The sequence below is a fragment of the Henckelia pumila genome, chromosome 2, assembly GCF_033568475.1.
Source record: "Henckelia pumila isolate YLH828 chromosome 2, ASM3356847v2, whole genome shotgun sequence".
Lineage (NCBI taxonomy): Eukaryota > Viridiplantae > Streptophyta > Magnoliopsida > Lamiales > Gesneriaceae > Henckelia > Henckelia pumila.
The window spans coordinates 121,272,556-121,288,452 of NC_133121.1; the positions used below are offsets into that span (position 1 = coordinate 121,272,556).

The window sequence follows — 15,897 nt, forward strand, 5'->3', positions numbered from 1 at the left end:
ATTAGATCACGGTGATATCTTCGTTCTTTCTTCGTCGTGGCATTTTTTCGAACTATCGGTAGAGAAATGGAGAGGAATTAGATACGATATGTAGATGAGGGTATTTGAGGTTTTGAATTAAAAATGAGGGCAATTGGGTATTTTGGTGTTCATTAGGGAATTAAAACAAAGATGTTTATTTTGTCACGGAGTCATGATACGAAATAAATATGTTTAAATTTTATTTTATTTTATTTTATTTTTTTTGAAAAAACCACTTTTACTTATGTTTTTGCAATCAGACGGGCTCTCAAGTATGAACAAAAACAAACTTTGGAATAAACAAATTTAACATTAGAAGTTGGCCTGAATCTGAACGCTGGTTGTGATGAATTATAGCCGAAGAAGACACTCACGATGAAATCCTCTCTCTTCCTTCTCTTTCTAACCCTAGGATCACTGTCTTGCTCCGCCATAGCCACAGGCCGCGCCCTTCACCACTCTAACCGCTCGTGTATGTCTGCACTCTTGATCCGCTCTTTTTTTTTTTTTTGAGTTTGATTTCGAGTTTAAATATTTGTTTGGTATTTTATTTTATCGCTTAAGTGCCAGCGGAGATTGAATTCTGATTTGTGGTGATGCTGGTAGTGGTGTTAGTTGGTTGACTGTGATTTGAAGATTAAAGATCCTTTCTTTTCGATAAATTCTAATGTGTTGATTTATTTATCCAACTTATGAGGAATTTCTTGTACTTATATTCTGATTTTTAGCTTGTTCTTATGGAGATTTTATTGTTACTGGCCGCTGAAATTGAAATTGTGTTTTCCTCCCTGGTATTCGTGATCACCCCTCGTGTATAATTCATACATGACGGTGTGTGGTGCTTATTGCTCACGCTAATTACCTTTTCCTTATCAAACTTTTCTGGGGAAAATTAATGTCACAACTAGTTGTATATATCTTTGATTGAAGTCTTAATTTGTTTTCAGTTGGTTATGTTGGCGAGGAGTACAGCCCTTCAGCAAGGCGTTTACTGGATGAAAACTACTTGAGGATAACTGAGGAAGAGTTCATACAGAAACTGTACGTTCATACACTTTCTTCTTATTTATTTACTTTGGGACGGTCATCCTTCAAGTTATTCAAAGGATTAGATAGTTATTTAATGGACTACTGTCGTTTTCAAATTTTGGTTTTTGCCAGCGAAGAGTTAGCTCAAGGGTATATGAGTAATTCTGATCTCGAGAAGGCTATGAAAGAATTAAACCACCGATGTAGTAACATTTCAAGAATTTACAGGTGAGATATGATTCATTACGTCTTCAGAAAGCCCTCAAAAAAAAAAAAAAAGAATTGCTGAAATCAGTAATTTTGTTTGAATTTTTTTTTGCAATTGCAAATGTATAAAACTTTATACCACTGCTGTATATTAAGATACAGATTGTCTCTTACTGCATAACCCGGTTGAAGATGTACACTTTTGGATATTGTATGGGTGTGATGATGTACAGTCAGATGCTCCATGCTTTCTAAATTCTGCATGAACATCTTTTTTTATCCTCTTTATGTTTTCTTGTTGATTGATTTTCTGATTTCATTCATAAACAGTATTGGGAAGAGTGTACTTGGAGTTCCACTGGTACTGCTTCTACTGGTTCTGATTTATTTATAAATAATCCAACAGTTCACTCTGAATATAATTTTTAGTGTGTGGGCTTATACTGATAGCCTAATCTCCTGTTTTGGGATTGTAGTGGGTTTTGGAATTTTCTGACAGGCCAGGACAGATAGAAGCTGAACCTGCTTTCAAGGTAGTGATGCTGTACCCTATATTCCTTGATGATGTCTGATTTTGGCAGTATCATCCAACCAATCTACTTGTGATATAGTTATTACTGTGCCATAATGGCTAAAGGATCAGTTGTGTTAAAAGTCTTTGTTTCTTGCTTATAAAGGATCGGTCTTATTGCTGGTGCCACGTGTTCTCTAATTATTCCTCGTTTCCGCAGTTCATTGGAAATGTTCATGGAGATGAACCTGTAGGTCGCGAGCTTCTATTACGACTAGGTAGTTGGATATGTGATAACTACATGGATGACCCCTTGGTAATGCTTTGTTCTTTCGCCTTCTTTGCTTTGATGTAATTACTATAAACAAGTACCCCTTCCTTTCACTGACTTATTACATTATTTTTTTAGGTTTATTCAAAATTTGTGCAATTTATTCAGATCCCATTTTACTTTCTGATCTTGAACTAGAAACTAGCAATTTTTTTTATGCCTTAGCGGATTCTCTAAGTAGTAGTTACTAGTTGACAGTTTTAAACTTATTTCTTTTTAGATGGACCTCTTTGGCCAAGTATATAAACATGTTCCTTCCTGAAACTTTGCATATGAATAGATATTTATATTAGGTAATTTGTAAGGTTTGAAATCCTCTTGTTATTATGTACTTTTCTAATGATTTTCTTCCCAAGTATTTATTGGCATAGTTACTTATTTGTTATATGCGGTATCTTTGGGATATAGATATTATGCATCAAATTCATGTAATTTACGATTAGGAAATTGCCTAGTGTCTGATTTGTGGTTTGTTTTGCTCACAGGCCACCTTGATTGTGGACAATGTCCACCTTCATTTGCTTCCATCTATGAACCCTGATGGATTTGCCCTAAGGCGTCGAGGCAATGCAAACAACATTGATTTAAATCGTGATTTTCCAGACCAGGTATTTATTGCATAATTTGCATTGTAGTTTTATATGTCATTCATGATTTTTATTCTTCAGGAATTTTTTTTCTTCCCGTTAAGTTTCATTTATAGTTGGATTACTTGGTTGTGAACTCGATTAAATAACTATTTCCATTCTTGCAATGAATTTTGTAGGAATAAGAGGATGATACTGAAAAACTAGGAGTTTTGAAAATGCTTAATACAAATTACAGTGTCTTAAGGCCAACACCAAATGGTGGTGCAAGGTCCTAACCTCACCAAATTTAAGTCCTCAAAAAGCTTGACTTCTGAACTATCTAACATAAACAGATTATTGAGAAGTATTAGACATGGTTAACATTTTTGTGTGGCATCCAAACTTTCACTTAGGAAAATTTTGACAGATCAAACAAGTTTTGGCTTCTGAAATTGTTAGCGAAAGGTCTGGGCTGAATAAAAATTCAATTTTTCTCAAATATTACTTAGATTAGAAAAATATTTATACTTTCTTTACTCCTGCTCTCAACGATGGAATACTCTGATATCCAAACCATAATTCTGAGGATTTGTTCAAACTTTCATTATACAAATATGTTGAATATAACTGTGAATGTTTGATTTACTTCATTTTATTCTTAATTGGGGCCTCTCATTAAATAGAGGATTGTCTAACACGATTGACATAGTTCTTTCCTATGAATGATGATTTGGAACTGCGACAACCTGAAACTAAAGCGATCATGAAATGGCTGGAGGAGACAAGGTTTACAGCATCTGCCAGTCTACATGGGGTAATACTTTCTCGTGGTCTCTTGCTCCGAAGCTTGATAGTTCATAGAAAGTGCTCAGTATTCCAATATGATGTTAATCTGATTTTTTATGTCGAGGAAAAGTGTAATTCTAGTGATTTTTCTGGTTAAATTTCCTATCAATCTATCCTGCCTCCTGGTATTTTTCAAGAAATTGCCCTGAAATATTGTATTTATATAAAAGAATTGCTGAGGGAGCTGAGTGTTATTCAAAATTAACAATGACATACTCCATTAATCTTCAAGAGTAATTTTTCTTGTGTCCTATTGTCCATGCCGTGTTTATGGCTCGAATAATATAGCAAGGAATGGATGCAATGTCATCTAGGCAATGTTATGGGCTGCCAACAGACCCCTTGCTGCCTCTGTTTGTTTGTCCTTCTATGATTATTTGCAGTCGACCCAAGGCAGCAGGATGCATGACCCCCTAACAATTTCCCCCCCTCAAGTGTTTAATGGATTTCGATTCGGGAATAGATCTTTGGATTGTACAGCCATATATGATACATCACAATTTTGCCCATAAATTCTGTTTTTTACCACTTAACTTTTCAGCACTAGTAAAGTAGTTATCTAAAAATAAGAGAGAATAAAATGAGTAAGCTAAAGGCAGATTAGTTGCAAGCACAGAGATCGTGGAATCAGATGATAAGCAATTGTTTCCAAAGATGATAACGGTTTATGTGAAAAAATAGATATTGTCTCTTAAAAAAAAAAGGGAATTGTGATGTACGTGGTCATCAACGAAACTGAATAAAAAGATACAGCAATGAACATTGTATTTTTAGGCAAAAAAAGTTATGGCTTTTATTGAAAAAGATGAGGAAATGGATATATCATGGTCATCGACAAAACAGAACAAAAAAAATACGGTAACTAAATCTTACATGAACTTGCTGAAGTATGCTTGTTTGATACTGATTGTATATACTTCTGCTCAATGCATAGAGATAGAGACGTTCATGTTCGATCGTTGCCTTCAAGAAGGTTGATAACTGGTTTGGTCTTTTCTTTTCCTAATAGGGAGCCCTTGTTGCAAATTATCCGTGGGATGGAACAGAAAATAAAAGGTAAGTTTCTAGAAGGCAATTCCTTTGGAAATCTCAAGTGCTATGGCCCTTGATTCTGCACCTGTTTTACTGACTCATCATCTCATGATTCTAATTATCAGCCACTTGCCCTTATTTTTCATTGATTAATTTGATTCTGAATTGCTTGTGGATCTGTACTCATTGGCCATCAATGTAAAATAGTAGGAAGATTGTGAATCTGTTGGTAACTTTAACTATGTATAATAACTAATAAGTAATAACTGGTTTGTACTTTTAAAATAAGTTCAGATCCTCTTCTTCTGAAATTGGTGATATCATACGACTAAAGATCTCATTGATAGATGAAATTATTGTAGTAAACTTTTCGTATGGCCATTGACTCTATTACTGGTCCGGGATTGACTGGCTTATTGTTCCCAACTATTACCATGTGATGTTTTGTTTCAGAAGCCTTACATTCTTTGAGTAGGTGCTTAGAAAATGGAAAAAATACTTTTCCATGATGAACTTTTGTATGCAATATTTGATGTATATTTGTGTGTGTGTGTTGTGTCTAAAAAATATTTCCTTCTGACAAATTTTGGCAACCTGCTATAACAGTGTGTGCCATTGCAATATCCAGACTCCTTACCACGCAAATGATCTGATAACCGAGTCAGGAATGGATGCAATAAGAATCAGTTTTTCTTACTTGGACCATAGTAATAGGTAGGTCAAGGGATACTGGTTCCAGATTAAGAATCTCTAAAGAATCTGGTTTTAACAGCCACACCAAACAATCCCAGCAAATTTTATGATCAAACAATATATGTTTTAACTTTTAATGGTCAAAAAAGTGAATAATTTAATAATCAAATATATACAACCAGGCTTTTGTGTGATCGTTGTCAAGTCGTATTTGCACTGCTGATTGCTGTTGCACACTATCATTCCTGTTGTTCTTGTCAGCTTTTATGTTTTTGACCGGATCACATAAAGGGTATTCTGCGGGTTTCTAATATTTCGTTCCAGTTGTATGTGCTAAAATTGGTCGTTTGCAGGAAAGATTACTATGGCTGCCCAGATGACAAAACTTTCAAATTTTTGGCCACGTTATACAGTAGATCTCACTATAATATGTCTCGGAGCAAGGAATTTCCAGGGGGGATCACAAATGGAGCATTCTGGTATTGCTAGCATAGGTGCATAATCGTGAAGTTCCTTAACTGAAAAGTGCTTCAAATGTTATGCTTTCAGTATTACTAATTTTCTGCATTTGTCAGAATTCCTAAGTATTGATGATTTAAATGCATCATGTTTGTAGGTATCCTATATATGGTGGCATGCAAGACTGGAATTACATTCACTTTGGATGCTTTGAGCTGACTTTGGAGATCAGCGACAACAAATGGCCCAACGCTAATGAGGTTAGATTTCTGTTTGAATTTTCTTAGGTGATGCTTAATATTATCTGAATGTTTGTTTCGTCACCTTTTTTACTCCATAAGGTCTAAACTCCCTGCAAATATATTTGTCATCGCCTACATTATTCCAATTCCTATTCTTAACTGACATTATGTGGATTCTAGAAAACTTTAAAATGGAAATAGCAGTTCTGATTTTTGTAGGCAACTCGAACAAGTCAGCTTATCCTGTCAGGAGATAATATGATCTTACTGTGAGAAGTTATTTATGTATATAATTCTGATATAATGAAGTTATTTATGTATATAATTATGATATAATTATTCATATATTCTAGTCGTAGTCAATAGGTAAGTTTCCTTTTTTTATAGGATCTTAGAATCTCAGGGAATTATTATTGATTCCTATTGTTGTATATATATGCTGTTCTTGTGGCCTAATGAATTCATTCAGAATTGTTGAGCATCAATTCTTTTACCTACATCTATAATATCGGACATGACAGTGACAAATAAGCTAAAAGTTCATGTGTCCATTAATTTATATTTTCATCCAATTGGAAGTTTAGTTCTGAAAGCTCATGCTTAATGAGCAATGCATTTTCACATGTTTCTTGTGGTACATTTGATGGGTGCTTTAAATACCTCTTGAGAATTTATTTTGCAGGGGGATGTTCTATTTTTTATGAGATCGTATCTATTTGACATTAATCCTGAATCCTGATAGGTTTACATTCTCTTAGGAATATAAAAAACTTAAGCATCATTTCACAACATTTTAAATGTAAATGGCTTATGCTTCCTCTTTTTATTTAATAACTGGAATAACTACTCTCTGCTGTTACCCTGCCTAACACATTTATATTTTTCATAGCTTCCACTTCTATGGGAATATAATAGAATGAGTATGCTGAACATGGTGGCAAGCTTAGTTAAGGTCAGTTCAAGCACGATAGTTTTTACTTGAGTTTTCAACCTTTTTTTTTTTTGGGAAATTTTTACTTTCTTTTTGTAGTTTTTACTTTAGTATGAAGCTTGCTTAGAAGATGAGAAAATTCGGTAAGCTGTATCTTGATGAGTATTTTGTTATAAAAGCACGCCAAGATTGTTCTCAGAGCATTTGAACGTATATTAGACTCAACAATTAAAAGGATTTGGAAAATTGAAATTTTAGTCATTCAGATATAGATTAGATGAAATGCTGGTGATTCTTACGATCTTAGGAGGTGTATGTGTTTACAACTATTAAGTAGCTTCTCACGGTTTTGCCACTTCATACATTATAAGTTTGGTTTACAGTATGTTATTGATTTGTGCTTCTTTATCATGTAGACAGGAATTCATGGAAGAATTATTTCATCAGATAGTGGAAGACTTTTGCCTGCATCAATAGTTATCCAGGGAATGAACCAAACGGTACAATCATTCACCGACATTATCATGTAATTGATTAAAGAATATTCTGCTTCTCTGAAAAAAGGTTTAGAATTACATACCTGTTCCGTTAGCAAATAAGCAATTAAGGGCATTTCTTTGGGGTATAATTTGTAGAGACAATTGGCATGATTCTGTTTGCCCAGTGCATGTGTAAAAGCATTAGTCTATTGGTCATGTTGAGATGCTTAGAAACAGGTTGTTTCAGTTATTTGTTTCTCGAGAAATAATGCATAGGTAGATCGCGTTACTTGGGAGCATCTGTTTCTAGAGAAATGATAAATAGAAGTAGCCCAAAAACTTTTGGCTTAGTTCTGTTTATAGTTTTGCAAAATAAAATGTCTTTTCTATCTCATATTTTATTACTTCTCTTTATTTTACCTTTTTCACAGCTGGTCGCGTGTTTCCGTTTTTCCTTCTCTGACTTCACAATTTTGACAGATCACAGCTGGCAAAAAATTTGCTGATTACCATCGCTTGTTACCTCCCAAAGAGAAGTATGAAGGTAACTGACTGGAAAAATTACTTCAGATGTTGGTTTTGTCTGTTGCTGACCTAATGTTCTTTCCTTGAGGGAAAAGCTTCACCGAATGGTTGGATTAGTCTTGCTTCTAAAAACATGATTGTATTTGTTGGTTTTGATACATCAGGAGTAGAATGAAGCTTACAACCTTACCCACAATGCAATTTATTTAGGAATATTATATCCTTGTGATTCTCGTAAGTTGATGAATTTTATGACTTAGAGCAGCCAAATAAAAAAGATAAGGATATGTGTTTTGTTGTGCTGATGTGATTTATAATTGGAGTGTAAAAGTATGATGTGATTAGTCAAGTTGTGCAGTGTGAAGATTATTCGATTGTTTGTTTTTTCCGGTCAAAAAAATGATCATTTAAATTTTTAATACAACTTTGTCAGTGTTACCCTTTGTTAAAATATTGTTATTTTAATCTTCGTATAAAACTTTTCTGCACCTTTTCTTCTTCTCCAGTAACCTCTTCCATCTTCACTCTCTATTTCACATGCCATCCTTTAGTCCTTGGGCATGACATCTGTCTCGAGTCTTGGTCAACCACAATTTGGACCTTCATGTTCAGACCATGATACTTAACAACAGCATTCCATGTTTAGATCCCTTCATCTTTTTCCTCCTTTCTTTTGTGAGGAGAAGCTTCTGGGCAAATAATCACACCTCTTGGAGGAGATAAATTATCGGGAAATTTTTGTCTTTAGTGCAGACTTCGAGTGTGCTTCTTTCTGCTAGATAAAACACACTTAATTTTGTCGTATCGTTTCTTTCTCTTGTCACTCTCCTTATCATTCTAAAAAAAGGTAACAAATATTGTAATTTTATTCTTGCAGTTATGGCATCAATGCCAGGATACAGATCAAAGATGGCTTGTGTTGTTCTGGGAGAAGCAGCAGCGAACCTAGATTTTGCTCTTGATCCTGATACCACTCATGATGGTGATCTACTTCAACTTGATTCTAGCTGTTTCTTTGTGAACAAGATCAGTGCTGAAGTAATGGAATTTATGCCGTGGCCACAATTGCAAATTTCGACACCACTGATTTTAATTCTGATATTTCTCTGCTTCTTGATGAAGAGGAGGGTTAGATCGAATAACGGAAACCACAGACAGATGATAGGGCCTAAACGTGCAGTCGTGTAAATGTTTCTGGTATATATATTTTTCTTTTTTAAAGCACAATCTAAGTTAAGCAGCAGTAGTTCTGTGGCTAACGAGATAGGCTGCTGTGAGCTAGGAGCTGAACGACCCGACTATTCCCGAGTAATAGGAGGGAATAGAGTCAGGGTCTAACAATCCATGTCCAAATGATGGAGAAAATCCATCTTTTTTCCATGGCAAAGGATTAGTCCTTCGCTCCTAATTTTCCATGTTGGACATTGATAAATCTTGAGGTTAGCTTTCACTTTTTCGCGGAATTTGATATTTGTTTGAGATACTTTTATTTCTGGTTCTTGCCAGACAAGTAGAACAAAGAACTTGCATATGTATCCTGTGATGATCCATCATCCATGGATCAGATTAGATATGTATAGGCGAATCTTGAAAATATCGACATTGTTGAATATTCTATTCTTGACTATGATTATAATAAGGTAATTGAATTTCAGAACTATTGCTGTTTGCTGCACTTCGCTCCTATAGTTTCTTGGTCTCAAAACTCAAATAATTTATTCAGTACTTATTTCAGAATATGGTTATAAATTTTAAATGTTACATCTAGCATTAAAAAAAAATGCAATTATTCAATATATTATCACATAATAAGAAATATGACATCTAAAAATATCACCAAAAGATTTTTGAGACGCTTGATAAAGACTTTGATTCCTTTCCGTGCAAGATTTCGACGTTTGAATCTTGCAAATGAGTGAGATGAGCGTTAAGATAAACATTCGCTTAATGAGTATCTGCTTGTCTGAATCAAGAAAATAATATATAGTTCAGAAAATGCAAACATACAAAATATTACAATTACATCCTCCAAATAGTTATTTTAGAAATATAGTATAAAGAAAACATTTTCGGTACATAAAAAGAAAAACATCACCAACCTCCAAATTTGGCAATCAAATAAGATCGTTGGATTAACTTCGAATTTACGACATTTTATGATGAAACTTGTCACCGATTTATTTACTTGAGATTTTAAGCTCAAATCTCAGCACTCGAGTTATTACAAACATAATAGAAAACTGGGAATACAGACACCTCTTGTACATGAAAGCCTAACCAAGATGAAGCATACACACAACAGATACCATACTACAGTATAAAATGAACAATATCTGAAATTTCAACTGAGGTTTCATTTCTGGAATACAACAATAGACTTTAACTCATGACGAGATATTGGAAAATGAGTGAAGTCTATCAATAACGGAGTCTATAGCAACATGGGAACCTTTTGTAGCTGCAAATGGCAAGTGTTTCGGTGCCTCTGCCCTGTCGAAATAAAATCCACCAGATATGAGCTTCTCTTTTGGCTGTAATGCTAACCAGATTATCGTATCTGCACCTTCTTCGATTGTTCTGAGGTTTCCTGATAACCTGGAAAACAAGTTGGCATGCTATTAAATTATATTCGGGTAACTGCATATTTTATGCAAGAAATCTTCGATTCAGATGACAAAGAAATGCACTCGAAATGGGCATGTGATGAGAGAATTCTTACTTTTTTGAGAAACGAGGCAAGCTCGTGGCAACTCCAGGTGTATCTGCCCAGCCAGGGTGCATTGAGTAGAATCCAAGACCTTTATCCTTGTATTTCTCAGCCCACTTTTCAGTCAATGCCACCTAAAATAAAATGTGTCAGCTGGTGCACTCTATATAGTCTATCCTGAAACATTATCAGCTTCTTCTGTATCATCTCACAAATATTTTTGAGAGAGAACTTAATTCCATGCATCCAAAGATTCCAACATTTAAAAGGCAACGATAAAGAAAAACATGTGGTTTAATAGCCAAAGATATGATAGGACACCTTGCTGCTGTTCAGAGATGATAATAACAGTATGTGTATAGCCAGAAAAATATTACAAGTCCTTCACATTAGGAACTGAGCGATGAGACTTCATGCATGGTTACTAATATTATATACATTCAACTGAATTCTTAGATTCGATCTTACGTAAGAAAATGTATATATTGCTATGTGAATCAGTTAAAACTGGCATTGCCCAGAAATGGGACATAGCGGAATTGATTTTAACAGTCATAAACACCCTTTTAGAGAACTCAAGATGTGGTTTAAATTAATAATTACATCTACTGAAAGGGATCATTCCGATCACAAGTTAAGCAAAAAAAAAGGTTTTTAATCAACAAAAGGGTTCGATTCTTTATATCATAAACTTACCTGCACTCGCTTGTTTCTGGCATACTGTTCCACTCCATCAAACTTGTCACCACTAAACTGAAAAAGGTAAATTTCAGAAATAAACTCAGCTATGAATGAAATGTAAGTTAACAATGAAATTGTGGAAAACTCGCCTGTAAATCATCTGTCAAGGGAGACGTATACATTCCGCCAGATGCAACATTTATCACTCGAGCATCAGGTGCAGCTTTCTCCAGGAATGGCAACATCAGCTCAGTCATGGTGTAAGTTCCCAGGACATTTACAGCAAAATTCATTTCAAATCTGATGTCATTTAAAATCACTTAATCAACTTCAAATGGATTGGCCGTGGCAGACTGCACCTTGTTTATAAAGCAAAGAAAAGCTGTTTACCCTTCTGAGGTAGTAAGACGATTATTCTCAAGCAAACCAGCGTTGTTAACCTTAAATGCATCAAAATTTACGGTTATCAGGTTGCTGTTATATAATTAATGCATCCTAAACGTGTTATAAAGCTAGATTGAAGTAAGGGAGTCAACCATGGGTGAATCTAGTAGAGGGGTGACGGGTTAAATTAACCCTTGCATGAAAACACTTTAATATCCTATGTTCTTTTCTAAAACCACTTTTTCTCCACCACTAAGCAAAACCAAAGAAAGGAGCTGGCTTTACAAGTTTTAGTTAGCTCATTTCTTAAAAATTTATTTGCCTGATGCCCTAAGAATTTTCTGACGACGGAATACTATAGTAAGTCTAACTTACCAGGATATGAATGGGTTTATCTTTTGATGAAAATCTGGTGGCAAATGACTTCACATCTCTAGTCGAAGAAATATCACAAACCTGTGAGGTGAAGTACACAGATAAATTGGTCATTGGAATTGAAATATTATGACATGCGTAGTAAATTGACAAAAAGTAGCCGAAGAACCTCTAAGAAAACGTTCTTATTGCCTGTTGCAGCCTGAATCTTTGAAAGAGCTGCTTCACCTCGTTCCTTGTTTCGACACACAATATACACAGTTGCCCCACTGCATAAGTATTAAATCAAGTTCAAACCATTCAACAAATGGAAGTCTGATTGTGAATATGATCACATCAATTTGCGAAGATGATGAAAATATAAAAAGAAATAAAACGAGAATCTGCACCGTGAAGCAAGACCCTCGGCAGTTGCATAACCAATGCCAGAATTAGCTCCTGTGACGATGCAGTTCTTCCCTTCTATCCGCACGTCCATATCTTCTGGTAGAAAATTTTTTGAATGCTCCCTAACATTGAAAAGTACCATAAATTACTAACCGCTTAGGGCATAGAGGGAATGATCCAAAAATAACTCCTAAAACTCAACTAGACTCCCACCAAGAAACTTGTAGGGAGTACCATATACCTTAAAAACATTACGGCCTGCAAAAAGATAATCTTTTTTGCATAAAACTGATCGATTTATAGTCAATAATGATGACCCAGACGAAAATGAACTATATATAATTGTTGGGTATGGAAGCGTCTAGTATCAACTAAAGTCACATCCAATAACTAGGGAATAAAAAGCGCACTCCCAGTACTTTCCATCAATTTCCAGAAATTTTGATAAGATAAGCGACGAGAAAAACGCTACAACGAGTGAAATGCAACCTAATCTGGATTACGATCAAGGACAGAAAACATGAAAAACAGCACAAGCACAACAAACGTAGATGTTAAACATTTGGGGACTTACACAAAACCAGATTTAGTGAAATTCTTGTACCCATAAACCCCAAAGGCCAAAGCTCTCCACGGCTGCAACAAGAACACGAATGTATCAGAGACAACACGGGAAAATTCGAAAAGCCGGCGGTCGCATGCTTGCTTACCTTATTTTCTTACCTTGACAAGAAACATCTCGTGTGATGATGAAACGGAGATCCAAATATGAACAATGTAAAGAAAGAGGTTCGCAGTTTCTTGTTTTGGGTCATTTCTAACACGGCCAATATATGTCGTGTTTTCCTACGTCAATTGTGGTAATGAGGCTCCAAATTTTCCACGTATTCTTTGTTGCCCAACCTATATTTATATTTTCTTTTTCCAAATAATGAATCAAATGCTTTTTAGTAACTAAATTAGCTATATATATGGTTAAAAATATAATCACAAAAAGATATCATTTTTTTAAGAACAAAATTGGGTAAAATGTGTCTACATTGTTGTTGGTACATGCATCATTATTTAGTGTAATTTTTGGCAACGTTTTTCTTAGGAATACATAGGGTTGCAAATGAGTCAAATTCAGTCGAGACAACATACTATTCGAGCTAGACTCGATTTGTACTCTGTCTACTCGAGTTCGACCGGGTAATCGGTTTCAAACTTGAAATTGAGTCGCGTATATTTTGAGATATTCGATCTCGAAATCGAAAAACTCGAAAAATAAAGTTTTTTGAGATTAGCTAGCAAGACTTTGATTCCTTTTTGTGCAAGATTTCACATTTTGAATCTTGCGAGAGTGAGTAAGGAAGATGAGCATTAAATAAGATAAATTAACGCATGATAACGGGTATCTGCTTGAAATCAAATGAGTCCCAAAGGATCTGAATCAAGAAAATAATATATAATTCCGAAAATGAAACACACAAAAAACTTACAATTTACATCCTCCAAAATCCAAATAGTAAATATTTCAGAAAATTTGTATCAAGAAAACATTTTCAGTACATACATAGATAGCACAAAAGCCAAATTTGGCAATAAAAAGAGATCTTTTTGGATTATGTTCGAATTCACAACGTTTTATGATAAAACTTGCCACTGATTTTAAGCACAAAATAAATCTCAGTACTTGAGTTGATACAAACATAATACAAGCATATATAAATAAATCAACTGGGATTGGAATACAGATACCTCTTGTACATGAAAGCCAAACCAAGATAGAGCATGCACACACACAGCAGATACCATAATACAGAGTAAAATGAAGAACATATATCTGAACTTTGAACTGAAGTTTCATTTCCGGAATACCGCAATCGATCTCACGACTATATATTGGAAAATGAGTGAAGTTGATCGACAATGGAGTCTATAGCAAGTGTTTGGGTGCCTCTGCCCTGTCGAAATAAAACGAACCAGATACGAGTTTCTCTTTTGGCTGTAAGGCTAACCAGACTGTCCTATCTGCACCTTCCTCCATTGTTCTCATGTTTTCTGAGAACCTGGAAATTAAACAAGTTATTTATAAATTAATTATATTCATAATTTTATGCAATAATAAATAATGCCCTCGAAAGTACTTACACTTTTGAGAAATTAGGCAAGCTCGTGGCAACTCCAGGTGTATCTGCCCAGCCAGGGTGCATTGAGTAGAATCCGATACCTTTATCCTTGTATTTCTCTGCCCACTTTTCAGTCAATTCCACCTTTAAAAAAAGAAGACATATTGTTTAATCAACAAAAGGGTTCAATTTTCTTTTATTCTTATAAGCTTTTAAATATTGTAAACTTACTTGCACTCGCTTGTTTCTGGCATACTGTTCCAGTCCATTAGACTTGTTCAGAAGTAAACTCATGAGTTATGAATAAAATGGAAGATAAGTTAACAATGAAATCGCGGAAAACTCGCCTGCAAATCGTCTGTCCACGGAGTCATATACAATCCGCCGGATGAAACAGTTATGACTCGAGCATCGGGTGCGGCTTTCTCCAGGACCGGCAACATCAGCTCGGTCATGGTGTAAGTTCCCAGAACATTTACAGCAAAATTCATCTCAAATCTGATCACGTCATTTCAAAATCACTAGTCATCAACTTCAAATGCATGCATTGGCTGCCGCAGACTGCACCTTGTTTGGGTAATGTTTGTAACCTCTAAAAATAAGTACTGATTATGGATTTTTTTCTAATGCATGATGCTTACCCTTCCGAGGTAATAACACGATTATCCTCTAGCAAACCGGCATTGTTAACCTTAAAATGCATCGAAATTTACCATTGTCAAGTCGCTGTTGTATAATGGAATAGCCAGTACTATAGTAAGTCTAATTAACTTACCAGGATATGAAGGGGTTTATCTTTGGATGAAAAATTGGTGGCAATTAAATGACTTCACATCTCTAGTCGAAGAAATATCACAAATCTGTGAGGTGAATGAAGTACACATATATAAAAATTGCTTCTTGGAATTGAAATATTATGACATGCTTATTAAATTGACAAGAAGTAACCAAAGAAACTAACCCTCTAAGAAAACGTTGTTATTGCCTGTTGCAGCCTGAATCTTTGAAAGAGCTGCTTCGCCGCCTCGTTCCTTGTTTCGACACACAATATATACAGTTGCCCCACTGCATAAGTATATTAAATCAAGTAATTCAAACCATTCAGTAAATATATGAAAGTTAGCTGTGAATTTGTGAAGAAATTAAATCGAAAATCGGCACCCTGAAGCAAGACCCTCAGCAGTTGCATAACCAAGGCCAGAATTAGCTCATGTGACAATGCAGTTCTTCCCTTCTAGTGGCACTTCCATATCTTCTGGTTGAAATTTTTTTGAATGCTCCCTAACATTGAAAACTACTCTAAATGATCCAAAAATAACTCCTAAAACTCAACTAGATTCCCACCAAGAAAAAGCCTACAAAAAGATAATCTTTCTT

The 15,897-nt window shown here is 35.0% G+C and overlaps 3 protein-coding genes across 5 annotated transcripts; 1 reads left to right on the forward strand and 2 right to left on the reverse strand.

The window, feature by feature from the left end:
• Positions 1 to 294: 294 nt before the first annotated feature.
• Positions 295 to 9,535, forward strand: LOC140880492 (carboxypeptidase SOL1). Its single transcript, XM_073284988.1, has 15 exons — positions 295 to 493; positions 969 to 1,062; positions 1,183 to 1,278; positions 1,588 to 1,618; positions 1,734 to 1,790; positions 1,989 to 2,084; positions 2,585 to 2,707; positions 3,378 to 3,482; positions 4,524 to 4,570; positions 5,593 to 5,718; positions 5,856 to 5,958; positions 6,830 to 6,892; positions 7,288 to 7,371; positions 7,831 to 7,894; positions 8,753 to 9,535. The coding sequence occupies exons 1-15, from the start codon at positions 397 to 399 to the stop codon at positions 9,061 to 9,063; spliced, it is 1,497 nt and encodes a 498-aa protein (XP_073141089.1). The 5' UTR covers positions 295 to 396; the 3' UTR covers positions 9,064 to 9,535.
• A 471-nt stretch (positions 9,536 to 10,006) lies between these two features.
• Positions 10,007 to 13,233, reverse strand: LOC140882421 (uncharacterized). Of its 2 annotated transcripts, XM_073288414.1 has the most exons (10): positions 13,120 to 13,233; positions 12,984 to 13,045; positions 12,412 to 12,531; positions 12,192 to 12,291; positions 12,023 to 12,103; positions 11,654 to 11,703; positions 11,413 to 11,563; positions 11,279 to 11,335; positions 10,595 to 10,716; positions 10,008 to 10,470 (listed from the first exon to the last, which is right to left on the reverse strand). In XM_073288414.1, the coding sequence occupies exons 3-10, from the start codon at positions 12,498 to 12,500 to the stop codon at positions 10,260 to 10,262; spliced, it is 861 nt and encodes a 286-aa protein (XP_073144515.1). In that variant the 5' UTR covers positions 12,501 to 12,531; positions 12,984 to 13,045; positions 13,120 to 13,233; the 3' UTR covers positions 10,008 to 10,259. The 2 variants fall into 2 exon arrangements, with proteins under 2 accessions (XP_073144514.1, XP_073144515.1); XM_073288413.1 differs by lacking the exons at positions 12,984 to 13,045; positions 13,120 to 13,233 and adding an exon at positions 12,651 to 12,947 and having other exon boundaries at positions 10,007 to 10,470.
• Positions 13,234 to 14,170: 937 nt separating this feature from the next.
• LOC140884862 (uncharacterized) lies at positions 14,171 to 15,803 on the reverse strand. 2 transcript variants are annotated; one of them, XM_073291743.1, is made up of 7 exons: positions 15,682 to 15,803; positions 15,482 to 15,585; positions 15,296 to 15,380; positions 15,162 to 15,211; positions 14,752 to 15,018; positions 14,543 to 14,664; positions 14,171 to 14,460 (listed from the first exon to the last, which is right to left on the reverse strand). In XM_073291743.1, exons 5-7 carry the CDS (start codon positions 14,812 to 14,814, stop codon positions 14,328 to 14,330), a joined length of 318 nt encoding a protein of 105 aa, XP_073147844.1. In that variant the 5' UTR covers positions 14,815 to 15,018; positions 15,162 to 15,211; positions 15,296 to 15,380; positions 15,482 to 15,585; positions 15,682 to 15,803; the 3' UTR covers positions 14,171 to 14,327. The 2 variants fall into 2 exon arrangements, with proteins under 2 accessions (XP_073147844.1, XP_073147846.1); XM_073291745.1 differs by having other exon boundaries at positions 14,752 to 15,211.
• Positions 15,804 to 15,897: the final 94 nt, after the last annotated feature.